The sequence below is a fragment of the Balaenoptera musculus genome, chromosome 5 (genome assembly GCF_009873245.2).
Source record: "Balaenoptera musculus isolate JJ_BM4_2016_0621 chromosome 5, mBalMus1.pri.v3, whole genome shotgun sequence".
Taxonomy (NCBI): Eukaryota; Metazoa; Chordata; class Mammalia; order Artiodactyla; family Balaenopteridae; genus Balaenoptera; species Balaenoptera musculus.
Window position 1 is genome coordinate 54,117,752 of NC_045789.1, and position 27,604 is coordinate 54,145,355.

The 27,604-nt window shown below is 37.3% G+C and overlaps 2 protein-coding genes and 1 long non-coding RNA gene across 5 annotated transcripts in view; 2 read left to right on the top strand and 1 right to left on the bottom strand.

The window, feature by feature from the left end:
• GNRHR (gonadotropin releasing hormone receptor) overlaps positions 1–6,474 on the top strand; it is a 27,980-nt gene extending 21,506 nt beyond the window's left edge. The window contains exon 3 of one of the 2 annotated variants that reach the window (XM_036852039.1): positions 5,169–6,474. In XM_036852039.1, coding sequence (XP_036707934.1) covers positions 5,169–5,413 — 245 coding nt within the window. In that variant the 3' untranslated portion in view covers positions 5,414–6,474. The remainder of the gene's footprint in view (positions 1–5,168) is intronic. The other variant, XM_036852040.1, reaches the window with a different exon arrangement.
• Positions 3,855–21,498, bottom strand: LOC118895194. Its single transcript, XR_005019902.1, has 3 exons — positions 21,386–21,498; positions 6,280–6,346; positions 3,855–4,757 (listed from the first exon to the last, which is right to left on the bottom strand). It is a non-coding gene; the product is annotated as an uncharacterized LOC118895194 (long non-coding RNA).
• A 100-nt stretch (positions 21,499–21,598) lies between these two features.
• The window catches only part of UBA6 (ubiquitin like modifier activating enzyme 6), an 83,930-nt gene continuing 77,924 nt past the window's right edge, over positions 21,599–27,604 (top strand). Inside the window, exons 1-2 of one of the 2 annotated variants that reach the window (XM_036853098.1) lie at positions 21,599–21,720; positions 25,526–25,588. Coding sequence is in view for 1 of the 2 variants with exons in the window: in XM_036853097.1 (XP_036708992.1) it covers positions 21,650–21,720; positions 25,526–25,588 (134 nt within the window). In the remaining variant the exon portion in view is untranslated. The remainder of the gene's footprint in view (positions 21,721–25,525; positions 25,589–27,604) is intronic. The other variant, XM_036853097.1, reaches the window with a different exon arrangement.

Below are 27,604 nucleotides of genomic sequence, written 5' to 3' on the forward strand. Positions count from 1 at the left end.
CAGAGGTGCAGGTCCTGTCCCTATTCTTTTTTCTCTGTTTTTTCGTTTTTCTTCTGCCCTACCCAGGTACATGTGGAGTTTCTTGCCTTTTGGGAAGTCTGAGGTCTTCTGCCTGCATTCAGTAGGTGTTCTGCAGGAGTTGTTCTACATGTAGATATATTTCTGATGTATTTGTGATCTCCACGTCTTACTCCTCCACCATCTTGAAGGTCTCTGTGCATTAATTTTGTACCCTGCAACTTTACCAAATTAATTGACGAGTTCTCATAGTTTTCTGTTAGCATCTTTAGGTTTTTCTATGTATAGTATCATGTCATCTGCAAACAGTGACAGTTTTACTTCCTTTTTTCCAATGTGGATTCCCTTTATTTCTTTTTCTTCTCTGATTGCCATGGCTAGGACTTCCAAAAATATGTTGAAAAAAGTGGCGAGAGTGGACATCTTTGTTTTTTCTTGATCTTAGAGGAAATGTTTTCAGCTTTTCACCATTAAGCATGATGTTAGTTGTAGGTTTGTCATATATGGCCTTTATTATGTTGAGGTATGTTCCCTCTATGCTGACTTTCTGGAGAGTTTTTCTCATAAAAGGGTGTTGAATTTTGTCAAAAGCTTTTTCTGCATGTATTGAGATGATCATATGGATTTTATTCTTCAATTTGTTGATATGATGTATCACACAGATTGATTTGCAGGTATTGAAAAATCCTTGCATCCCTGGGATAAATCACACTTGATCATCATGTGTGATCCTTTTAGTGTGTTATTGGATTCTGTTTGCTAGTATTTTGTTGAGGATTTTTGCGTCTATGCTCATCAGTGATATTGGCCTGTAATTTTCCTTTTTTGTGTGGTATCTTTGTCTGGTTTTGGTATCAGGGTGATGCTGGTCTCATAGAATGAGTTTGGGAGTGTTTCTCCCTCTGAAATTTTTTGGAAGAGTTTCAGAAGGATGGGTGTTAGCTCTTCTCTAAATGTTTGATAGAATTTGCCTGTGAAGCCATCCAGTCCCAGACTTTTGTTTGTTGGGAGTTTTTAAATTACAGTTTCAATTTCAATACTTGTGATTGGTCTATTCATATTTTCTATTTCTTCCTGGTTCAGTCTTGGGAGATTGTACCTTTCTAAGAATTTGTCCATTTCTTCTAGGTGTTTATTTTATTGGCATATAGTTGCTTGTAGTAGTCTCTTAAGATCCTCTGTATTTCTGTGCTGTCAATTGTATAATAGCTTTCTCCTCTTCCATTTCTAATTTTATTGATTTGAGCCCTCTACCTCTTTTTCCTGATGAGTCTAGCTAAAGGTTTTTTGTTTATCTTTTCAAAGAACCAGTTTTTAGTGTCATTGACCTTTTCTACTGTTTTCTTCATCTTTATTTCATTTATTTCTGTTCTGATCTTTATGATTTGTTTCCTTATACTAACTTTGGGTTTTGTTTGTTCTTCTTTCCCTAGTTGTTTAAGGTGTAAGGTTAGGTTGTTTATTTGAGATTTTTCTTATTTCCTGAGGTAAGATTGCATTGCTATAAACTTCCCTCTTAGAACTGCTTTTGCTGCCTCCCATAGGTTTTGGATCATCATGCTTTCATTTTCATTTGTCTCTAGGAATTTTTTAATTTACTCTTTGATTTCTGCAGTGATCCATTGGTTGTTTAATAACATGTTGGTTAACCTCCAAGTGCTTGTGTTTTTTACAGTTTTATTTTTTCTTGTAGTCGATTTCTAATCTCATAGCATTGTGGTCGGAAAAGATGCTTGATATGATTTCAATTTTCTTTAATTTACCGAGGCTCACTTGGTGGCCCAGCATGTGATAAATTCTGGAGAATGTTCCATGTGCACTTGAGAAGAATATGTATTCTGCTGCTTTTGGATGGAAAGCCCTATAAATATCAATTAAGTGTATCTGGTCTAATGTGTCACTTAAGGCCTGTGTTTCCTTATTGATTTTCTGTCTGGATGATCTGTCTATTGATGAAAATGGGGTGTTATAGTCCTCCATTATTATTGTGTTACTGTCAGTTTCCCCTTTTATGGCTGTTAGTATTTGCCTTATATATTGAGGTGCTCCTACGTTGGGTGCATATATATTTACAATTGTTATATTTTCTTCTTGGATTGATCCCTTGATCATTACGTAGTGTTCTTCTTTGTCTCTTGTAACAGTCTTTATTTTAAAGTCTATTTTGTCTGATATGAGTATTGCTACTCCAGCTTTCTTTTGATTTCCATTTGCATGGAATACCTTCTTCCATCCCCTCACTTTCAGTCTGTATGCGTCCCTAGATCTGAAGTGGGTCTCCTGTAGACAGCATATATATGGGTCTTGTTTTTGTATCCCTTCAGCCACTCTGTCTTTTTTGTTGGAGCATTTAATCCATTCATGTTTAAGGTAACTTTCGATATGTATGTTCTTATTGCCATTTTGTTAATTGTTTTGGATTTGTTTTTGTAGGTCTTTTCTTCCCTTCCTCTTTTGTTCACTTCTCTTGTGATTTGATGACTAACTTTAGTGTTGTATTTGGATTCCTTTTTCTTTTTTGTGTGTGTATCTACTGCAGATTTTCAATTTGCAGTTTCCATGAGCTTTTGATATAGCTGTCTATATATAAACAAGATTGTTTTAAGTTGCTGGTCTTTTAATTTCAAATGCACTTCCAATATCCTGCATTTGTGCTCTCCTCACGATTGCTGGGTTTGATATCATATTTGTGTGCAGATGATTTCCTACCTTTACTGTATGTATGCCTTTACTTGTGAGCTTTTCCATTCATAATTTTCTTTATTCTACTTGTGGCCTTTTCTTTTCTGCCGAGAGAAGTTCCTTTAGCATTGTTGCAAATCCAGTCTGGTGGTGCTGAATTCTCTTAGCTTTTGCTTGTCTGTGAAGCTTTGATTTCTCTGTTGAATCTGAATGAGAGCCTTGCTGGGTAGAGTATTCTTGGTTGTAGGTTCTTCCCTTTCATCACTTTAAATATATCATGCCACTCTCCTCTGGCCTGCAGAGTTTCTGCTGAAAAACCAGCTGATAACCTTATGTGGCTTCCCTTGTATGTTATTTGTTGCTTTTCCCTTGTTGCTTTTAATATTTACTCTTTGTCTTTAATTTTTTGTCAATTTGATTACTATGTGTATCAGCTTATTCCTTCTTGGGCTTATCCTGCAACTCTGTGCTTCCTGGACTTGGGTGACTGTTTCCTTTCCCATGTTAGGGAAGTTTTCAGCTATTACCTCTTCAAATCTTTCTCAAGTCCTTTCTCTCTCTCTCTCTCCTCTCCTAATTTGAATGTTGGTGCATTGAATGTTGTCCCAGAGGTCTCTTAGACTGTCCTCATTTCTTTTCATTCTTTTTTCTTTATTCTGATCTGTGGCAGTGATTTCCACCATTCTGTCTTCCAGCTCACTTATCCATTCTTCTGCCTTAGTTATTCTGCTATTGATTCCTTCTAGAGTATCTTTCTTTTTAGTTACTGTATTGTTCATCTCTGTTTCACTGTTCTTTAGTTCTTTAGGTCTTTGTTAAACATTTTTTGTATCGTCTTGATCTGTGCCTCTATTCTTTTTCCAAGATCTTGGATCATCTTTACTACCATTACTCTGAATTCTTTTTCAGGTAGATTGCCTATCTTCACTTCACTTAATTGTTATTCTGAGGTTCCATCTTGATCCTTCATCTGGGACATATTCTTCTGCCATCTCATTTTGTCTAACTTTCTGTGATTGCAGTTTCTGTTCCACAGGCTGCAGGGTTGTAGTTCTTCTTGCTTCTGCTGTCTGTCCCCTGGTGGACGAAGCTGTCTAAGAGGCTTGTGCAGGCTTCCTGGTGGGAGGGACTGGTACCTGTCTGCTGGTGGGTGGAGCTGGGTCTTGTCCTTCTGGTGGGCAGGGCTGTGTCACGGGGTGTGTTTAGCAGGCAGCAGTGTGCTTGGGAAGACTTTAAGCAGCCTGTCTGTTGATGGGTGGGACTGTGTCCCTGCCCTACTGGTTGTTTGGCCTGAGGCATCCCAGCACTGGAGCCTACAGGCTGTTGGGTGGGGCCAGGTCTTGGTGAGAAAATGGCAGCCTCCAAGAGGGCTCATGCCAATGAGTACTCCCCAGAACTACCACCGCCAGTGTCCTTGCTCCCACAGTGAGCCACAGCTACCACACATCTCCACAAGAGACCCTCCCCTACTAGCAGGTAATTCTGGCTCAGTCTCTTATGAGGTCATTGTTTTTTCCCCTGAGTCCTGGTGTGCACAAGACCCTGTGTGCACCCTCCAACAGTGGAGTTTCTGTTTCCCCCCAGCCTTTGGAATTCCTGTGATCAAACCCCTGGCTTTCAAAGCCAGACCCTCTGGGAGATCCTCTTTCCATTGCCTGACCCACAGGCTGGGGAGCCATACATGGGGCTCAAAACTTTCACTCCTATGGGAGAACTTCTGTGGTATAATTTCTTTCCAATTTGTGGGCTGCCAACCCAGCATGTATGGGATTTGTTTTTATCACGACTGAGCCCCTCCTACCGTCTCATTGAGTCTTCTTCTTTGTCTTTGGATGTAGGGTATCTTTTGGGGTAGGTTCCAGCATGTTTTGTTCAGCAGTTAGTTGTGATTTTGGTGTTTCTGTAAGAAGAGGTGAGCTCACATTCTTCTACTCCACCATCTTGTCCTCGTCCTTCAATGTCCTTAATGCCAACTAGGATTCTGACACCAGTTCCAATGCATGTGTTTCTTCCATGTGCCAAGCTTACATTGCCTCCCACAATGGCGATGGCACCTCCTGCGTGGCCAGTCGGGAAAGAGGGGGAATTTATAAATTTATAAAGTAAACATGGTTATGTTGGCATGACAACCAAAAGGCAGGGAATTCAACTCAGCTCAACCTCAGTCTGCTCTCTTAAATTTATATTTTAAGAATTTGAGTAGCCCCTTATTTCAAATCCATATTAGTTTGATGGAAAATTTATTTTAAGAGTACTACTATCTTTAATATTTTCTATTTATTATGTAACATAGTGGAAAACTTGAAATATAAACAAGCTTTTCAAACAAATTGTCATTATTAAAAATATTAGAAATTTGCTTCCATTATATTCATCAGGTTGAATTATGATTCTCTCTTCCTTTTTGTCTACTTTGGTTTTGTAATAAAACTGGTTGTTAAATGCCTTCTCTTTTCTCTATCTAAAAGAACTACAACTGAATCAATCCAAGAATAATATACCACAAGCTCGACTGAGGACCCTAAAGATGACGGTTGCATTTGCCACTTCATTTACTGTCTGCTGGACTCCCTACTATGTCCTTGGAATTTGGTATTGGTTTGATCCTGAAATGGTAAACAGGGTGTCAGATCCAGTAAATCACTTCTTCTTTCTCTTTGCTTTTTTAAATCCATGCTTTGATCCACTTATATATGGATATTTCTCTCTGTAATTGTTAAGACTACATAGGAAGTCACGTAAACATACACGTAAACTATGGAGGACAAGGTAATGAATTTCCCCTTTTGGAAATGATAAACACAAAGCATATTCCAGCACATTTACATACAAACAAAGCAGAGTTTCAGATTATGGTATTATATTTATTCCTTTGGAAATCACATTGTCAGAAACTCAATTACTAGGAAAATTTTTTTCAGGAAAAATAATTAAATATTTCCTCTTAACCATTAGCTTCTAAATTAATCTCTTCACTTACTGAGCTCCTATAACACATTATATGGGTTTTTAAATCACTTTCTTCTTGTATAATATATAAATATTTAAAATAGCCATGGCCTAAGGCAAACAGATGCCAAAAAGTAACGCTGAGAAACACAGTCCTAACCTCAGCATGCCTTGGAGAGTTTTTCTCCAAAGGGGCTTAGCAGCAATTACGATCTTATGCTAAAACAATAAATACATAGAGCACAGAGATAGTATTTCCCCTGCCCATGTGATCTGTTTTCCCTTCTATGGTTTAAAAAAACAAAATGCAATGAATCAAATTTTTTCCTTGGCTTCAAAAGCATTCTGATGTTTGGAGTATTCAGCAACCAACCCACCGTCCACTGCTCCAACCTGACAAGACTTATAAATAGTTCTCTTTCATCCCATTCTTCACTTGGTACAGGTTGTGAAGTGCCTCCATATAAAAGGGAGTTTCAGAGGGGCTCAGATTTGGACAGGGGGTTAGAACATTCCTCTTGGGCTGTGTAGTCTATGGATTTTGTGGTAATTAAGTGTAGTAATAATAACACTGTTTTAAAATGCAATCATGAAAAGATATATACTGATTATGTTTTATAAATAACATACCTTCTCTTCTAATATCAGGGATTTTTTTCTATCTTCTGATCTTTCTAAATCCATAATCCACAAATCACTAAAAAAAAAAAAAAATAAGAAATCAAGCAAATGCACAAGCAAAAAGTTATTTGATATGTAAAATTAACTCTGAAAACCTCAGTTTCACTATATATAGGTCAAAGGAGACAGAAGGCTATTAGAAAAGGGATAAGAAAAACTCTCTGTAAATGTATAACTAATACCTGCTGATGTTCACATTGAGTGGTATGGTTTCCAAAATATGTCAGCACAATACCTCTTTTAATTCAGGCCTATTTCCACCCATTCCATGAAAAAGGGGATAGGATGAAAGGGTTCTATAATATCCATTAAATAAGAAAACCGTATAAGGGAATTAAAAGAAATTAAACCACTCTTTAACTTATTTTTTAAAAGAAATAGGTAAAATATTATTATATTCACATGAGGTATGTAGTGCCACACAAAAGATGAAATGTCATTTCCACACATTCCAGGCCCTGTGGAACTGTGATAAGTAAACTACTAATTAAACTAATGGTAGGTCTTTCCTTTCCTTATTTTTCTCTTCTCATACTTTGTCTTTTAGTGTTGTAGTGTGTAGTAGTTATTTTTCCACATTCTAGGTTATTTTCCAATTCTGTCTCCATTGGTCCTATTTCTGTCACTATTGAACTCCTTCCTTCTACTCTTTCATTCATATCTTTTTACTAAACTCATACCTTTAATTAGCCAATCAATGCCCCAACTCTACAGTTGAATTGGGCTGAACTCAAATTTGTAATGTGCTAAAATGCTCAAAGTTAACTTTAAAGGTGTGTATACTAATACCAAGAATTTAAAGTTCCACTAGATGACACAGGAATATAGATAAGTCACAACAAAACCATTCTTCTCTACCGTCTCTTTGTCATACGTATTCTTATTCCCAAACTGATAACAATTCTTACATATGGATTTAAAGGCAAAAATATACAAGATACAATCTAAGGGCTTTGTTAGATATGTGTTTATTGAACATATGTCAGTTTGGCTTTTACACATTCAAGAAACTGCTCTACTTAGATACACTCTCAGGCATTTTTTAATACATTAACTAAAGGGCTATTCAAAATCTTGATGCAGGTGTTTTTAAACTGTGGGCCATTCACAAAACTGTATTACAATGCAACTGCTTTACTTTTATTCCTATTTGTATTATTTTATGCATTTAAAAACATTATCCTGAGAAGGGTTTTTGGCCATCCCACACTGCCAAAGGAGCCAATGTCACAAAAAAGGTTAGGAATTCCCAACTGATTCTGTACATTCATAAAGAAGTTTATTACAATAAAAATGTATCAGAATGTATTCACCTGATACATTTATATATATATATATATATATATATATATATATATTCATAATAATGTTAATATTGAAACTGTACTGGATTGTTTCAATTTGATCACTCACCATTTTCAACCTTAAAAACTCTCTTAAGGCTCAACATGTAATGAAAAACTTGGCAGAAGTAAGTATATTATATAAATGTTGCCGTCTGTAAATTATAATGTGGATATGGATTTATACCAAAATTAATAGTGCAAAAGGTAAATGTGGCTTTTAAGTTAAAGATACATCACTCAATATAGAGTATTTCATATTTGGTATTACAGTCATATACTCTATTTTCAGTCATAATAAAAGATGAGGATTCCTTGTAAAAAAGGATACATTCTGCAGAGTTAATCCAATATATCAGATAATTAAGATTCTATCTTGGATATCTCCTCTTCTATTTGGCATATAAAACTGGTTAAAAAATGGATTTCCTCTTGCTAAATTCAATTTAGTAATACATGACATGAACAAACAACAATGAATTAAAAGATTGTGCAAATTCAATTTCAGCCTACAAAACAGAGATATCATAGCTTAAAACAAACAAACCAAAAATGTTGGAGTACTACAAACATAATCTTCCCAGCAGCATAAATCAGTGTAAATGAGTTAGAAAAATATTTTAAGTGCCCTGATCTCAGAACTTACTTGGTAGTCACAAAGAGATAATATTATGAGCAGTTAAAATACATTTGAATTTCATCTATTTTACCTTTAGCCTAGTTTCAAATGTCGAACCAATTCTTGTTGTCTAGTTACTATAAATAGTGTCCATAGGAGACTAAATAGAATAAGATTCAATTTAATTTCTAAGATTAATTGATTTAAATCTTCAATTTAATTCTTTTGGTTATTAAGTTTAAAAATTAGGTATAAAACAATAAGTCTAATTTTTAAAATTATATAATATACAAAGTGCATGAATAGGAAAAATAGAATATGTGCAAAAAGTGTTGATATAGTTACCTCTGAATGATTTTTAAATTTCTTGTGAATACCTGTATACCAAATTTCCAGAATGAACATATATTGCTTTTCTAAGAGAAAAAGGTACAATAAATATTATATGTGTGTTTGTATGACTTTTGTGCTGTTTCTGTTAGAGTGCTTTCTGCCGTAAGCAATAGACATGTCAGACTAGACGTGGCATGTTTCCATTTCACGTTACAGGAAGTCCAGAAGAAAGCATGCAGAGTTGGTTAGTTCAGAGCTTTGAGTCATTTTCTCTGCTTCCTCTAGGCTTTCGTGATCAGAAACTACTTGTCACCAACTAGAAGTCTCAAAGGCATAAAGAAAGGGTGGCTTCTCACCATACATCTCTCTTTCCCAGAACCCTCAGCACTTCCTCTTAGATTGGCTAGAACTGGAGCACATGACCACCTCTAAACTATCACTAGCAAAGGAGAAAGGGATTACCCTAAACACCTTAAGGGTATGTTTTATCTTATGGAGAGCAGCACTCAATTTCCCTGAACATTTAGTCACCTGATAACTTTAAAAAAAAATTTAGTTCTTTTTTTCTTCTCTCTTTTTTTTTCTTTTTTTGTGAGAGCAAGAGGGGAATGTTTTGGGGATCAGAAGGCAGAAGTACCTGCTACAATCACCAATTACCTTCTCAAAATAAAATCAGGACTATGTATATCACAAAATTTAAATAGCACACAATTTAAACACAAAGAATAAAGGCTAAATATAGTCTTGGTACATTGTAATTATACAATAAATGTAGCCCTAAGGGAAAAGAACAAACTTTATTGTTTTTCACAATCTAAATCCAAACATTTAAACTCCTGTGGTTGGAATCTTCAACTGATGCATAGAGGGTAACTTCCACCCAATTATTGACTTTCTTTTATAACTAGTCCATTGGATAAGAAATTTGCATAAGTTTTAAAAATTCTAACTATCACTTCAGATCAAGAGAATAATTGTCAAATAAATTAATAATTTTAAAATGTGATCAAAACTAAAAAAATTAAAAAATAATAAAATAAAAAAAAATGTGGCAACCTGAAGTGGATTTCCCATGAAGCTAATGAAACTTAATTTCAAAGATCCTCATTTAGCCCCCTCATGAGCCCTGGAAAAGAAGTCTTCCCGTGGGTACATGTTTTTATAAAATTCATAAAAATAAGATATTATAATTGCAATAATTAAGACTCTTTTCACTTTTACTTCCTCTCTGTCACACTCATCCCTCAGATGAGGTGGTGTTGGAATGGCCATGGATAGCTTTGGGATCCAGCCAAGGGGAACTTGAATTAGGTATATATTTACATTGAATCTAGAGGGATATTTTGTGGTTCTTGGTCACTTTGATGTGTAGTTAAGTCACTGCTAACCATCACAGTAAGCATCTAGGCATAGTACTAGATAAAATATTGTTATCCCCATACTGACTTACCTGGCATAGTGACAGGAAAGTGTAGGGCCAGAGGTCATATCATGATATGGAGGTGTCTAGAGTATGGCGCCAGAACTATTTGAGTAGTGGAGGAAAAGTAGGGTATAAAACGTACAGAAACTGGTCTACAGAAATTATTTCATTCCTTAGCATGTCCACCCTAAAGTGATTCCCAATAAATCACACCCCTGTATAAGCTACTCTTGCTTCCAACCATGCTTTACCTATGGAAAAGGTAATGGGATATCATTTCTTTGATTAAGCTATAAGGTAAAGGTGATAGGATGTTCCTCCCATGACTATTGTTACATTATATATGATTATCTTAGCTGAGCCCGAAATTCTCCTGCTGCCCTTGAAGAAGCAAACAGCCACGCTGTGAACTACTTTTGCAGAGAGTACGTGGCAGGGAATTGTGGGCAGCCTCTAGGACCTGAGGGTAGCCTCTGGTGGACAGCTAATGAGAAGCTGGGACCCTCAGTCATACAGTTGCAAGGAAACGAATTCTGCCAACAACCTGATAGCCTGCAAGTGGATTTGTCCTTAGTCAAGCCTACAGAGAAGAGCACAGCCTGGCCAACATCTTGATTACAGCCTGCTGACACCCGAAACAGAAGACCCAGTCTCATGCCTGGACTCCACACCCACAGAAACTGTGAGATAAATGTGTGTCGTTTCAGATCACTATGCTTGTGGTAATTTATTATGCAACAATGGAAAACTAATATACTTAGCATGTAAAATTATAAGAAAAAGATTGGGTCCTCATCAAATCCTAGTTAAAATAGAAATTCTCTCCTTTCAGAAATATACTCAACAATGCAGCATATACAATTATAAATGCCTACATTATTTTTTCTTTTTGACTAGAAATGTAAAATTTATCAGAATTCCTGTGTTTGTAGGGTACAAAACGGTAGCAGTACTAAAGCCAGTGAGTACATCTGTTTCATGCATCTCAATGTATGCGATTAAATGTTAGGATGTCATTACTTACAAAGAATTTTGAAATTGAAAGAAAAAATTTAAAACTATCAATATATAAAACATTATATTATAAAACATTGTTATACTAAGACATAATTAGGGAGTATGCAGCCAAAATAATTTAGTGGAAAAAGTACTTTAGAGTTATGTCAAGCAGTTAATGCTTAAAATTATTACTTTTTTTTTAGATTTTGTGATGTTTGTAAAAACTTCAGGCCCCAGAAAACATGAATCCTTCTGATAGGAACTAAGCCCCTGCATTATTTCTAAGACCACTTTCCACTTTCCAAACTTATACACTAGTTCTGGTAAAAGGATTCAAATCTTATTTTCTTGCCAAATTTACTATCCCAGTGATCTCTTCAGAAAGCTAGACTTGCTAGAATGGGGTCCTGCCTTATTCTTACCATTCTAATGCCTCCTCTCCATTAGAATGGGACTGAAGTCTGCTCCTAAACCAACTTTAACTAAGGAGAACATGCTATTTTATTTCAGGCATCTCTGCTGCAAACTATACTGGTCTGTGTACCAAAATCTCTAATGCTCCCTACTTTTATAGATTTTTAATTCCTATGCTCCACCCACCTGATAGGATGTATCTTGCTGCACTCTCATCCACTGCTTTCTCTATTACTAGTTGATCTCTGGAACTAGTAATTATCTATCACTAAACATGCTGGATGTGTTCTACTTTCTAGGATGCACTTACCATATTCACTGATAGCTGGTTCCTCTACAACAATTGCTTGCCCCAATAGATGTAGTTCCCAGGAATACCTTCACAAGGTCTCCAAGTCCATTGCAGATAACAATCCCATGACAAGCTATTTGACAAAATGCAACCACTATCAGAATAGCACTGTCAAATTCAATAGAAAACAGATCCCAAAGAAATAGAAATGCAGAAGCTGACAAAGATTTATCAGAGGAGCGCTCTCTCAACTTCCCACTATTAAACCTCCCTAAACTATATCCTGTTCTCTGTGTTCTCCTATTACAATGGAAGACTTGTCCCTGCTCCTCTTAAAAGCCAATTCCTCCCCTTGTGTTGTGGATACCATTCTCTCTCACCTTTCCAGGACATCACTTCAGATATCCCCTTGTCCTCCTACACCATCAATCTCCCCCTTTCTACTAAACCATTCCCATTGCTGTATGAAAATGCTTTTTATCTTGCATCTTAAAAAAAAATCCTCCTCAGCTATATATTCAATTTCAGCTTCACCTCCCACAATCCATTTCTCTACTCTCCCTCCCAGAAAACTTCTCAAGAGTTGTCCACACCTGATAACTCCTCTTCCTGACTTCCCTTTTAATCCTCAACACCTGTCACCTTGTAGTCTGTCCTTACTACTCCAGTGAAACTCTAGTAAAGGTCACCAAAGATCACCCTACTATGAAAACTAATGGTGATTTCTCTGTTCTTGACTTACTGTAATTTTCATCAACATTCAAACAATTGTTCATTCTCTCTGTAAGGAGCTCAGGTGAAGGAGGACTGGGCCATATCTTGGAGAATACTGGAGTGGCAGGAGTTGAAAGAGAAAGCTTAACTTGGGAGAGACCACAAGACAAAGAGGTGGGTTGGGAAATTGTCAAGCACCAGGGAGCTACATGGAAGCTTAATTGATGTCTGAGGGTCATCCCTCCCTCTTCAAGTGAGTAAATAATATTGCCGTCACAGAGGAGCCCCATTGCTGCTTTTCTTATCACTATCTGGTGAATGGCCTTCCATTTTCAGATATCAGCACAATATCCCTTGGCCATTCATGAAAACAGTCATCATCCTAAAACAAGGCTGAGCCCCCATCTGAATAACTATTCTGGGTAGAAATCCAACTTTCAGCAGTCTAGTATATTTTTAATTCCACTGAAAAGAGGGGGTGGTAATTCCTTAACAGATTAAGAACAAAGCCCAGCATCAATACTTGAGTGGAACTGGACAGTGATGAATTCCTATACCAATTCGCTTCCCACTTGAGACACTCCTCTTAGCTCTGTGAAACCATCCCCTCCCAGTTTTTCTCCTATCTCACTAGGAGTTCTTTCTCAGTTTCATTTTTTTCTCCTTCTATTCTACCTAATATTTATATGGGCTCAGATCTAGGGATTCTTGGTTTATCTGTCTACCCTCTCCCCCTTGGGGATATCACCCAGTCCTGTGTGTGTGTGTGTGTATATATACATATATGTGTGTATATATGTATATATATACACACATATACAAACACATGCACATGTACACACATATATTTATATACTATATATTATTAAATTTATATATTTAGCTCAGACTTCTCTAAGCTACAAGTTCATAGATCCAAATTTATACTTGATTCCTCTACATGCACATCTTAAACTCAATATATCTTTATTATGTTATAATGAACTCTTTATTTCTTCCCTAAATCACTTTCTCATTTATTCTTTCCATCTCAATGCTGGCACCAAAGTATGCCTAACTTGTTCAAGCCAAAATCCAGGATTTATTCTTAATTTATCTCTCCATAGTATCTTATATCTAATCCATCAATAAGTTCAGTCTTCAAAATATTTTCCAAATCTGTCTATTTCTCTATTCCTATTGTCATTGACCTAGTCTAATCCAGCATCATCTCTCAACCTGATTAAAGCCACAAACTTCTCACCAAATTCCTCTTGCTCTGCTATAATCCATTCTCCACAAAGCAGCCAGAATGCTCGTTTTAAATATAATTAAAACGTCACTCCTCTGCTTACTCTCTAATGACTCCACATCCCACTTAAAACAAAATCCAAATTTCTTATCTTGGTGTTCTTGAGCAACTCTGAATGATCAATTCTGACTTCAGGCTGAGAGGCTGTGGGACATTGCCAATGTTAACTTTTTTCCTTCTTCAGTAAAAGGATGGAATTAGTATAATATCATCATTGTCCCTAAAGAGTGACACAGCAAGACCCACACTGTGGTTCAAGGAAATATATGTCTCTGTGTGTGTGTGTGTGTGTGTGTGTGTGTGTAATATATATTTTATATATTTATAATTTTGTATATATATTTACATGTATATGCTAAGAGAAATGAAATATGTAAAACTCTGCAAAATTCTTTGTGATACTTCAGAGTGCAGATGTAATACAAGTTTGCTGCCTTAATGTTTCTATTCAGTAATGGAGAGAAATACTACCTTTATCAATTAGGATGCTTTAAGCTAGAAGAATGAGAAACCCAATTAAAAATGGCTTAAACAAAAATAAACTATTTCACATAACAAGCATTCCAGAGCTTAGCTGACTCAGAGTTCCAGGAAATTTAGGATTTTGGCATATGCACTGTATCAGTTTTTTTGATCTCAGGCTTGTCCATTTTGGCCAGGAAAAACTTGAAACGGCTGCAGGAGTCATCTCCTCACAGAGTAAGTCCGAAGACACAAAAGGGAATATTTCCATGATGTGTCTATTCTTATCAACAGGGAGAATCTTCTTCAGAAACCCATCCATAGGACTACCTCTCACTTATTATCCTGAATCGCCTAACATGCCAATGCCTAAACCAGTCAACTCTAAGGAGCTTGGGATATTGACTATTTTAGACCAATCATAACTCAGTATCTAGGGTTAGGGAGAAATCTAGCCTCCCGTGAAGCTCATGGCAGCCTTATGTCTGAACAAAATTGATATTCTGTTAACAAGAAAGAAGAGAGATCTCTTACCAAGAAAGAAGGAGTATGATGTCTGTCAACCCGTCTTTCAGCAATTTGAATGAATAAAGAGAAGCTGTGATTAGATGGCATCTATGACCATCATTTCTGTTCAGTAGAAGTATTAAAAGTGATGGGAGCATCTCCCATTTTGAAGCAATCACCAGATCTATCCACGAAACTTGGTGGTAGGCAAATCTATTTCTTGCCTATTCCTTTCATCCAGAATTGCCCAACATTTGGCACTAAACAAATCTCACCAGCAGAGGGCTGAGGATTCATGCAGGTAATTTGTTGTTGTTGCCATTGTTACTTAATATTATCTTAATTGATAATAAAGAATCTTTAGAGTATGTTTATTCTAAACTTGTCATTTTACTAATTATTAAATCAGATATCTCTCTTCCTACCTTATTGGAGATGATAACCTGGACTCAGTATCTATTCCCTCACCGCTGCTTCCTGTTTCTACCACCCTGCATTAAAGCATCCCTAATCACATTGGTGAGGTTAGTGTCCAGAATAGAAATAGCTGCTGGGAGCTCTATTTCCTGGAATATAAAATCCAGCATCCCACCCAAAGCCCAGTGATAAGAGGATTGTGAGAGATGACTCTTTCAATACCTTCTTCAGTGAGAATAGTGTTGTCTAGTATGTCCCCACAAGAATGTTTATAGACCTACAATGAATTGTAAGTGATGAAGGTCTCTCTAGAATGCCATCACTGGCAAAGAAGATGTTGCAAGTAGCTGAGCCTCTAGGCACTACACCATTGAAGAGGAAATCAGTGACCTAGTGTTGGACAGGATTCAGAAGCTAGCTGACCTGAGTGTAGGTTCAGGCTTTCTTGGATTTCTGCTGGTTGGTTGTAAAGCCAGTTTCTATTTCTCATTCCTGCTGATAGTTGATTATAGGAACAGTTCTCCATTTACTCAGCTTCTTAGTTTTTCTTAGCTGTATCTGAAGTCTTCAACTTCATCTACTCTGGAGTATTATGATTGTGCTTTTATATGAGATAATGGGGCTACCTATATTTGTGTAAAAACCTTAATTACAGGCACTCAGTATACAATAACCTTAACCACATTATCAACAGGATTGTATTCTCCATCACTGCTTCCCTCAGATTTTATGATGCCTTGCACATTTATGTGACAGAATTCCATACTAACTTTTTCTCTATCTCCATACCTACCTCCCTCTGTCCACATATATCCCAGTTATCTTTGCTAGAAAAACCAATCACAAACATTTTCTGTAGCAGAAATTACTAATTCTTTTTCTATTACCTTGTAATGGTAAATATAAGGCATGTCTAAAGGCAGGATCCAGAGTATAAAATGACATCAGAGCCAAGAGGAATGGGACCGCAAATAAACTAAGCAACAGAAACAAAAGACTAACACAAAGATCGGTGCAGTCCAGAACGCAATAAGGAAAGCTGTACTGAAAGGAGGTTTAGAGGTAGCCCAAAGAATGGTTAGAGGAAGCGAGTTAGAGCAGCGCAAAATTTGGTCCTAGGTCTAGCAGCGCACAGATCACCAGGGAACTTGTCAGAAATGCAAATTCTCAGCCCCTACCCAAGCATACTGCGGCATAAATGCTAGTGGGGGTCCAACAATCTGCTTTAATAGGCAGGCCAGGAGATTCTGGTGTGTGCTGAAGTTTGATGCCTCCAGGCTAGAGGTGCTGGCTGCCAAACTAAAGATGAGAAAACAAGCCGAAGATGAGAAGGGAGATGATCTGAACATTGTTTCAGTCAAGAAAAAAGATGTGAAATTGGATAGTATAGTTTGAGTCTATGGTGAACAGTGACTGTGGCTGAATTCGGATCTTTGGAGTAGGGCTCTGAGCATCCTCTTTCATAAAGGGGTTGAGGTGCCTTTATCACCCAATTAGGGCACATCCAGATGCATTTACAGCATAGTGCCTAGAAAGACACAAAAACATGAAGTCCCACTTAGGGATTTTCAGGTTTGTCATCTGTTTTCTACCAATATTAGAAGAAGGTTAAACTTAGGAGCATGATTTATTATATTTTATCTCTAGTCACTGTTGCATAAGCAGTTAAATCAAACAATAACGTGTCTTGAAAAATATCTTTCAATCGTTAATCTACAGTGACTTGTCTTTTTATTGCTCTATGGGCAATTTTTAAAAAATATTTCAGGAAAATGTGATATGCATATATCCTAATTCATAGACCACTTAAGGTGATAATTATTCACATTTTGAAAAGGTTTATTTCCTTCGCAAAGGAATTCCCTCTAGGTTCTTCTAAATAGCCTCTAATAATCAGCTTCAAGCCAGTTCAAGTGTTACCGCAACATCTTTGGACAAAGACGCCTGCTTCAAAACTCAGGAGGTTGGCTGCTTTCCAACCATGTTCATGAAGGCCTGACCTCAGGACGTAGTACTCCCTATTCTTTATGATAGTCACGGAACAGGTTTTCCAATTGTTGGGATCTGGGTATAATATACTAGAGAAATACTCAACAAGGGATGAAGCTAGTTGTGGCTCTGTACCTGTAATGATGTGAATTTATCCGAGACATTTAAACTCTTTACCTCTTTGATTCATCCTCTGTAAAGCAACAGGGTTGTATACTGAGGTGACTGCTAAATATCCTTTCTGTGCTAATAGTCAATAACTTAGGAGAATGAAGTAAAAAATGCATGTAAATAGCCTCTGTAATTATAAAACACAATATAGATGTTATTTCTTATCTTTATAATTTATGATGTGAACTATTTAATTTGCAGAAATCCAATTTGTACATAAAATTTCAGGAAGATATTCATTACAATGTACACTTACATGATGATCAAGATGGGGCAATTCTAAATGTATTGTGGTATCCTGGATTGGATCCATACAGAAAAAAGGACATTAGTGAAAAACTGGTGAAATCCAGATAAAGTATGTAGCTAGTTAATAGTATTGTACCAGTATTAATTTCTTAGTTTTGACAAATGGACCACGGTTATGTAAGATGTTATCATTAGAGGAAGCTGAGTGAAGTATATACAGAAATTGTTTTAACTTTGCAAATTTTCTGTAAATCTAAAATTACCCAAAATAAAGATTTTAAAATCAAATTATTGTACTATGCCTTGAGAATGTAACTATAAACACATGCAGCACAGGGACAACAGAAATGAAGGAAATCACAGAAATCAAGCCACCATATTTTTCAGCACTACACCAAAGCATCAAAAAAGGAGCTCTCTGGTGTTAGAAAAGTTTTCCTGAAACCTGTGAGAAAGGAAAAATGAGCTTGGACTAAGAAAGTAAAAATCTGCTTTGCCATTCATCAGGTATAGATAATAAACACAGATAAAGCCAGCTGTAAAGTTAACAGAAAATAATATTTCTCCCAAGAACATGCTGTAGTGTCACCAAAAAAACCCACTATGAGTAACTGCTGCTTTTTTTACTCACAGAGAACTCTTTTCTCTAAAATCATAGGTTGTCAAAAAACTTGCTCTTTGAAATCTTTCATTAAGATTGAAATATCCCATTTTTGGCTAGATGATCTGAGTTATGTGATAGAGACACAGCCTCTACTTCCAGAACTTCAGAAAAGGGGTTTGTGGACACATTCCTCACCTACTTTGACTTTGTAGCTTCCAATAAAACAGGGTCCATGTTACAGTCCAGACCTAAGGTAGACCCCTTTACATACATCCTTCCTTTCTTTTGAGTCCATCAAAATACTACTTCATTTTAATTTCTCCTAAATTCTACACTTCCCCAAATTCCTGTAATAAACCTACCTTTTCCTTTGTTTGATGAGGCATCCCATGGTGGGCTCCATGGAATGTGGCCTCCCTCCTTGCAATGAGCCAGAAACCTGACATTCTTGGAATACAGTTTTGTTTCTGATGGATGTAGTCTTATTGGACTAGAAAGCCTGCCTCATACTAAAAGTTAAAGAACAGTAATTTCACATAAAACTGAGCTGCCAAAAACTATCAAGTTCAAATACTATACAAAATTATTATCAAAAAAGAGAGAATAAGGAGTATAACATCATGATTACAGATAATGAAAGCATGCCTCAAACATGTGTCACAAAATAGATCAAAACTGAAAGTTACTGTTTTTAAACTAGCTAAATGACATTAAGAAAATGATACAAGGTATGAAAGAACAACATGATTCAGAATTAGAAAAACACAATTAATTCTATGGAGGGAATCCTTTCACCCTGTATACGTATATCAGATCATCACATTGCACACTTTAAATATCTTACAATTTTATTTGTCAATTATATCTTGATAAAGCTGGGAAGAAAATAGAAAAACTCAGAAGTTAAGGTGACAGAACTCAGGAGAATTAGTAATAAAGAATTAATTACACACAACAGATTATGATTTTCCATTAAGAACCTGAACCAATCCTTAGGTCAATGTTTTTCTCATCATTTTCGTTGTCTGACGCTCATTCTCTAGTAATTCTCCAGTAAGGGCTCATGAAAATGAAAGTCTCATCAAATACTGATATCATATCAAGTGTTGATAATAGTTTATACCCTTTGTACGTGAGAGTTAGTTTTGCTGGATATAAAATCCTTAGTGCATGCTTTGTCCCTTGAGTACCCAAAATATGTTGTTCCACTTTCTTCTGGCAAAAGTTTCACTGTGAAAAGTCCAGTGATATTCCAATTTTCTTCCCCATTTTGCAAATGTAAGAATACACTAAAATCTGTTAAATCTGGGTATCTGTTACATTGTTTGTTTGAAATAATTCACACTATACTTCACCAAATCTATCATGACCTCAATTTTAAGAACACCATTATTTTCTGTCCTGATAAAAAAGAAAAAAATACATTGCAATTCCAAGGAAGTTAAAATGTAGAAAAATGTGGGTCTTAGATAATATTCAGTATATTCATTTTCTATTGCTGTATAACAACTTACCGTAAACATAGTGGCTTAAAACAACACAAATTTATTAGCTCACAGTTCTAAGGTCATAATTGTGGGCCCATCACAGCTGGGTTCTCTGCCCAGGGCCTCACAAAGTTGAAATCAAGGTACTAGCAGACCTGTTGTGATCTGGAACTTGGGGTTTTCTTCCAAGGTCATGTAGGTGTTGACCAAATTTAGTTCCTTGCAGCTGTAGGCCAAGGTCCCCTTCTCCTTATTGGCTGGAAGCTGGAGGCCACTGTAAGCCCCTAGAGGTCATTCCCATTCCTTTCTATGTGCCCCCTTCCCTTTTCGAAGCCAGCAATGGAGATTTTCCCTCCCAACAAATTCCTCCTCACACTCTGAATCTCTTTCTCCAGGAAAAGACCAGTCTCTTTTAAAGGTAGAGAGGCAATTTACAAATAACAAACATACACCAGAAGGTGACAAATCTCAAAAAATAAAAATTTTAAAGTGTACACTTGATTTTCCCTCAGTCTAGAATGCTCTTCTGCTAGATATTCACAGGACTCACACACTTAGGTTTTTAGCTCAAATGTCACTTCTTCAAAGAGGCCACCTTTGACTACTATGTCTAAAATTGTCTCTCTCCTCCTCCCCAAGTCTCTTTCTCCACCTTATAAAGTTTTCTTCATCGTATTTACTTTCTAATGTTATTTTTCATTTATTTTCCATTTTTTGCCTTCCCACAATGAGACTGATGAAATCAGGGATCACTGTATCTCTATCACCCAATCATTGTCTAGTCATTAGGCCCTAATGTTTAACAGGCATTCAATAAATATTTAAGAAAGAAAGAAACAGGGGAAAGAAATTAGGAGAGAAACTGGTGTTATTTGCGGAGTGAACCTTTCAAAGATATTTATATCTATTAATTTTAGAATAAAGAGAGAAGACAGGGGATAAGTCCAATCCTAGAGCAGAACCTTGAAAGAATGGGACACAGACCAAGTTCATTTTCATGATTATGTAGAAAAGGTACACAACTTGACTGAGAAATCTGAATGACGGCATAGGTGAGCAATAAGAAGTTTCCAGGTATTTGGAGATGTGCAAGTTGAAAAGAGAACAGAGGCACGAAGGATAATGCCCTTTTGCCTGGACCCTCTCTCCACACCAGAATGGGAAGAAATTCTAAGTAAAAATATCATACATTACAGATGATATAAATATAGAGTCAAAGTATTTGTCAGTTTTTAAAATCCTACAGACATTTCTCCAAACATACACTTATTTAGAATGAAAGATAAATCGTAATATTATTGAGTCACACTAATTCTTGTTGTTTTCCAAGAAAAGTGAAAGGGGAGTCAATGGAAAGGGAATTAGATGAGAGGTCCTTACACATATGTTCAGGTACTTAATCTGGCAAGTCACACCAACCGTAAATTTCTGTCCCTCACAAAGTTAAGGGGGCAACCTGGATGCCATATGCCATTCATGGCTCATAAAATCACGATTCTATCAAATTTGTGACAGTGCTTGACACGTAGACGTCCAAAATTATTTGTTAAACGTGTAACGTCTTAAAATGGAATCTCAGACTGGAAATCCGGAGCTACTTATTACTAGCCTTCGGGTTTTTTAAAAGTATAAAATGGAAGGGGTTTCTTCTTCCTGCTATAAAACTCTTAAGGATTTTGCTACGCAATCCCATCACTTCGCTGGCCACTGGAATCCTCTGTGCTTGGTAGGTGACTCGTACCTTCAGTGATTTGGTTCGGTTTACATCTGCCAGACCCCAGTCGCAACAGTCCACTCCCTGCAATCACCTGCAGCAAAGCCCACTCCACGACCACACCCAAACCGGAAGCCAGGACGCCTCTGGGCTTGACGGGAAGGCGCCGCCGGGCTGCGCGCTCCCCCAGGCCCGCCCCCTCCGGTGACGTCACCGCCCGCCCCTTGACCTCGCGGTCCTGCCCCCTTCCCTGCCTCCCAGTGTCCAGCGGCGGCTGCGTCTCGGGAGGCGATGGAGGGCTCCCAGCCGGTGGCCGCACGTCAGGGGGAAGAGGCGTCCTGCTCCGCCTGGGGGGCCGGCAGGTGAGAGGACGTGTGTGGGCGCGAAGAAGCAAGGCGTGGCGGGCAGGACCCAGGGGCCGGCTTTCTGCTTCTCCCCCTAAGGCGGGCAGGGAGCGCGCGAGAGGCCGCGGGGCTGGCCAGAGCCGGCCCTGGGCGGCTAGGGGAGCGCGCGGTGTGGGTGTGGCGGCGTGGACTCCGGCCTCTGCGACTGCCGGCTTCGCTGAGGAAAAAGCCCACTTATCGCCCCTTTCAGCGCTTTCTCGGTTCTGGTTGGGGTCTGCCATCCTCCTTCCCCCCAGTCACCGGACGTGGAGGGGAGGAAGGGGCTCCGGCGGAGAGTTCTGGTCCGAGTCGCTCGGTGTGAGCTTCCCAGACCTGGTGCCGGACACCTTCCCTCCTTTCGATAAAGTGAAAGCTAAGCTCTGCTGTGCGCTGTCCTCCGCTGAGATCCTCCTTTGAAAACTATTACCAGAGGGAACTTGGTAATAATTAATCAGTGGTAGTCAGGACAGTCTGAGGCCTCCGTTGACTGCACTTTAAAAAGAAAGAAAGAGAGAAAAAGAAATCCAGGAAAAAAACACGAGTTACCCATTCTTATTTCCCAGTTGGTGTTGAGGTTCATGTCTTTTCCATTCCGGCAAAAATAGAGGGGAAATGTGCGTGTAGTTCCTGTTTCAATCATTTCGTAATTGATAAAGCGGATAGTTATATTCTGCCCACTACCAGAATACAATATGCCAAAGATAAAAGTGGCGCATATTTGATTTTGAGCTAATGTGAATGTTCACAAACCTGTAGCATTTTCACCAGCTTCAGACTGAAGGGATGCTTTTGGTACCATCGTATTACATGACATTGCCAGCATTGCCAAATTTACTTGGGAGATATTATGTAATACAAACAAAACCTCTCCTTATTTAAAGCACTTTTGATTGCCATGTAGACCTTATCATAAGAATGATTTTTGAAATATTCCAGTAAGGCAGAACTTTCTGAAAAGTAGGTGCCAGTGGTATCATTAAGTGACAGAACGGGTTAGAATGTAGCTCTTCTCATGTTTACTTAAGAGCTTTACCCACTAGACTATTGCCCTCCATGCAAGGAAGATAGCTAGTGAAAGTATACCAGGAATAAGAAAGCTGTAATAAAAATTTTTGTTACAGTGCCAGGGTATATTGTGTATTTGTGTGTTTTTATTAGCTAGAAGCTGATATCACTTGATCATCTAATCAATATTTGATAACAGAAATAGTCACATTTTGATATTATATTTTCAAATCCTTTGGCTTGTATAGCAACACCAGGCCTAGAAAATAAGATTCCAAAACTGAATTTTGTGCTATCACGTTGTTTTTAGAATACTGTAATTGATAATTAGAGCTTCGCAAAACCTAGAATGGATCCCACTTTTGCCAAGATGATATTGATCTTAGCTGTCACCGTGGCTCAGGCCCAAATGTCCCAGCTGGTTCCCTCTGCCCAGGAACTATTTCTGTTTCCCAGTGTTTACCTATTATCATTTTTCTTTCTGTGCCATGCTGTGAAAAAATTGGAATGAACTGCAGTAAATGATACATCACTTTGTGTCTTGTTACACTAGTATGTTTAACCTTTTTTTAATTTTTAAAATTCATTTAACAGATTTTTTTTTTTTAGTGCTTTCTTCATGCCTACTGTGAGAGGCAGTAGGCAGTATAATGTGGTTGTCAGGAGCTAGACTGATTAGATTCAGGGCTCAGCCATTTACCTGCTCTGTGACCATGGGCATATTATTTAAGTTAATCTCTGTCAGTCTCAGGTTTTTTCCTCTGTTCAATGGAGATAGTAATAGTGTCTATCTCATAAAGTTGTTGAAAGGGTTAACTGAGTTAGTACATCTAAAGCAGTTAAAGCAGTGTGTGGCACATGTTTGCTCTTGTTATTAAATGCCAGGTACTGTTTTAGGGATTTGGAATACAGTAGTGAATTCCTAATGGATCATGTATTCTATAGGGGAAGGCAGGTGATAGTTAACGATAATGAAAAAAATACATAGTTAATGATTTGAAAGAAAATACAGCAGGTTAACAAGTTAGGGAGCTACTTCGTTGATTGTGTTACCAAACCAAACTTGGTCTGCTTACCCAATGCACACCAAAGCCAATCTCCTGACACCAGGTAATGGTGAAGAAAAGTACAGTTTATTGCAGGGCCAAGCAAAGAGAATGGGCAGCTCATGCTCAAAAGACAGAAACTCCCCATTGGCTTTCAGGGAAGGGTTTTTAAAGACAGTCTGAGGAAGAGGGTCGTGGGGTGTGTGATCCATGCTCAGTTCTCTGATTGCTTGCCGGTGAGGTAACAGGGTAATGTTTTTGGAACCTCAGTCATCAGCCTTGTGGTTCCAACTGATCAGCAGTTCAGCACACAGTTAACTTCCTACACCTGGTGGGAGTTTTAGCATCTGCAAGACAAGGAAAGGTCCTTGACTTTGTTTTATGGCTAAACTATTATTACTTTGCCGTGCTTGACTGCTTTCCTTTGTTTCTACATTTTCTCACCTCTCTGATTAAATTTGCTCTTTGGAACTCGGGGAAAGCCTAGGAGGCTAAAACTTTTGTACAAACAAGCGGGGAGGGGAAGTCTGTCCCAGGGAAGGTCCCACAGGGTCCTCCTCAGTTTCAGTAGGGTGATCCCAAATGGTCTATGTGATATTTGTGAAGCAATATTTTAATAGAGGCTTAAATGATAAGAGTCAGTTATTCAGAGATCTGAAGGAAGGACATTTGAAGCAAAGGGAATAGCAAGTATAAAAACACTGAAGTGATAGCAAGCCTGGCTTTTTGAGGACCATCAAATAGGCCAGTGTAGCTGAAGATAGTGAGCAAGAGGGAGAGGTGTGGGCGTTGAGGTTGGACAGGTAACTGGGAGACATACATAAAGGCCCTATTATGTATGTTAAGGTGTTTGAATTTTGTTCTAAGGGTAAAGAAAACTTACTGAAGGATAATTCTAAGTTAGGGAGTAATGTCTGACTACATTCTAAAAGTTTTAGGCCGTTAGATGGAAAATAAAGGGAAGGGCAATAGAAATAGAATAGTTAAGAGGCCTTTGAAGTAGTTCACATGAGATATGATGATGGTTTGGCCTGAGATTGTATTGACTGAAATAGTGAGAAGTGATCAGATTTGAGATCCCTTTTGAAGGTAGAACTAACAGCACTCACAGATAGAGAAAATAAGGGAAAAGTTAAGAAGATCCTTAGATTTTTGGCCTGAGCATGTGAGTAAGTGGTGGCATCATTTGCTTGGTGGTCCCAAGTGAGTTGGGAAACACTGGGGAAGAATAGATTAAGCAAGGGAAATTGAATTCTATTTGAGGCTTGTTATGTTTGTGATACCAGTTAGACATCAGAATAGAGATACTGTTCTGGCAGATGCATAAAATCTGGAGGGCAGAGGAGAGATCAAACATGTAGAAATAAGCTTAGATATCATTATATGGTAAATTCCGAGTGTGTATATTATAGAAGGTTTATGGGGCACGCAAATAAAATTGCTAAAATATAGATGCATCAGAAAATATGTAGCAATGATAAACAACACCTGAGAATAAAACAACCATGGGCTCTTAATTTTATAATACACACAGGGTAGGCAGTCAGTGAATTTAATCTTGACCTATTTTTAAAATCTAAATAAAGTGGTAAATAATAAAATATATATCTGGTTTGTAAAACCTGTTTTAGTAACTAGTGAATCTGATCCCATGTATAATTGAATTTTACATTACAGAATATGAATATTGAATAGCCATACTGGCCCTTATAAGTTATGTTTTCTTTTTTCAGTGTGAATACAAATTTGCCCAATATGCCAACAGAATCTGTGGAGATTGATGATGCATTATACAGGTAAGAACCTTATGGAAACTGAAACATTTTCCCCATTCATTGTTCTCCAGTAACGGAGTAGTTTTATTCAAAGACACCATTAGGCCTATGCAGAATTTTGTAATATATATTCTAAGAGTTCTACTCAAGTTAAAAATTTGGGTTTCTTTTTTTGTTTTTTTTACTGTAGGCTGAAAGCTTGAATAATATTTAAATCTTGGTTGCATTAGGTTTAGGTGATATGACTAAGAATGATTTTGCTATCCACTACAAAATATACCTCTTGTTTCTGGACAGGAGTACATATTTATGTCCTTGATAGTGCAGGAGTCTCATGAAAGACAATTCATTTCACTTTAGTTAGTTATACAGTAGCATCTAGAGACCATGTTAACTTCAGTGTAATCTCATTAACAACATTGCATGTTTGCACTGTATAGACAGTGGAGAAGTATTTTGTGATTGAAGAGCTGTGATTTGAATGGAATTTAGTGGGACTTTTTTTACCATATTTTTTCATGAAATAAAAATACTTTTTTCAAAATTAAAGAAAAATTAAAAACACATAAATTGCTGTCATTTCTAGTAGATACTTTGAGATGTTTGCATGGAAGATAGTATACTCTCAGTTTAAAAGTTTTTAGATTTCCTCTATAAGTAATCATGAAAAAATAAATTTTATGTAGGTAGAATTTGGAACAATAGGCTCATCATGTATTTTGGATTTCTTTCTATATTTTTTTATGTGGGATGCAGAGTCAATTTTGAGCAGTTTAGGAGGAGCTGATATATACCACCTGGTATGTTGATTTCAAGTCACATTTTGTGCTATACCTTGGAAGAAGAGATAAAGACTAACTTGATTTTGCTTACGTGAAAACTGTTTTACCATGTGGTCTCCTGACTCTGATTGTACTTCAGAAGTCATCTTAAATTTGGACTCTATCTGTAGTTACGATGTTCTTAATGTCCTTCTGATCATATTCTTGGGATAACAAATGGCAGCTCCTTGAGATAGCATTGGCTAATTTTTTTCATTATTTGTTGCAGTCCTTGTGAAACATTTTTATATCCCTCCAATCCTATAATGGCTGATTAATGAACATAATTTTCAGTAAACCAGAGATTAAATTTTCCATTTGCAAAGCTAGGTAAGTCGGCTTACAGTTCACTTGTAGTCAGTTTGCTGGACTGAAAGTTACAGAATATAGCAATTTAGGTATCATATATAGCAGTTCATATATGATCAGGTATTGCTGGATTATAAGGTAGTTCTGTTTTTAATTTTTTAAGGAACCTCCATACTGTTTTCCATTGCAGCTGGACCATTTTACATTCCCACCAACAGTGCACAAGAATTCCAGTTTCTCCACATTCTCACCAACACTTATTTTCTCGGGTTTTATTTTTGTTATATTATAGCCATCCTTCCAGGTGTGAGGTGCTATCTCGTTGTGTTTTTGCATTTCCCTGATGATTTGTGATGTTGAGCACCTTTTCATATTCCTGTTCGCCATTTGTGTGTTGTTGTTGGAGAAATGTCTAGTCTAGTCCTTGCCCATTTTTTAATCAGGTTATAGGCAGGGTCGGGGTGGGGTTGCTATTGAGTTGTAGTTTCTTATATATTTTAGACATTAAACCCCTTATCAGATACCTGGTTTGCAAATATTTTCTCCCATTCCATAGTTTGAGTTTTCATTTTGCTGATTGTTTGCTTCGCTATGCAGAAGCTTTTGAGTCTGAGGTAGTCTCACTTGTCTGTTTTTGCTTTTATTGCTGTGCTTTTGGTGTCATATCCAGGAAATCCTTGCCAAAACCAATGCTGAGAAGTTTCCCTCCTATGTTTTCTTCTAGAAGTTTTATAGTTTCAGGTCTTTTGTCTAAGTTTTTAAGCCATTTTGAGTTGATTTTGTGGATGATGTAAGGTAGAGGTCTAAATTCTAATCTTTTCATCTTTTGTTTTGGAAATCCAATTTTCCCAATGCTCTTTGTTAGTCCAAACCTACGTTTTCCTCTGAGTACACTGGCCATACTAGA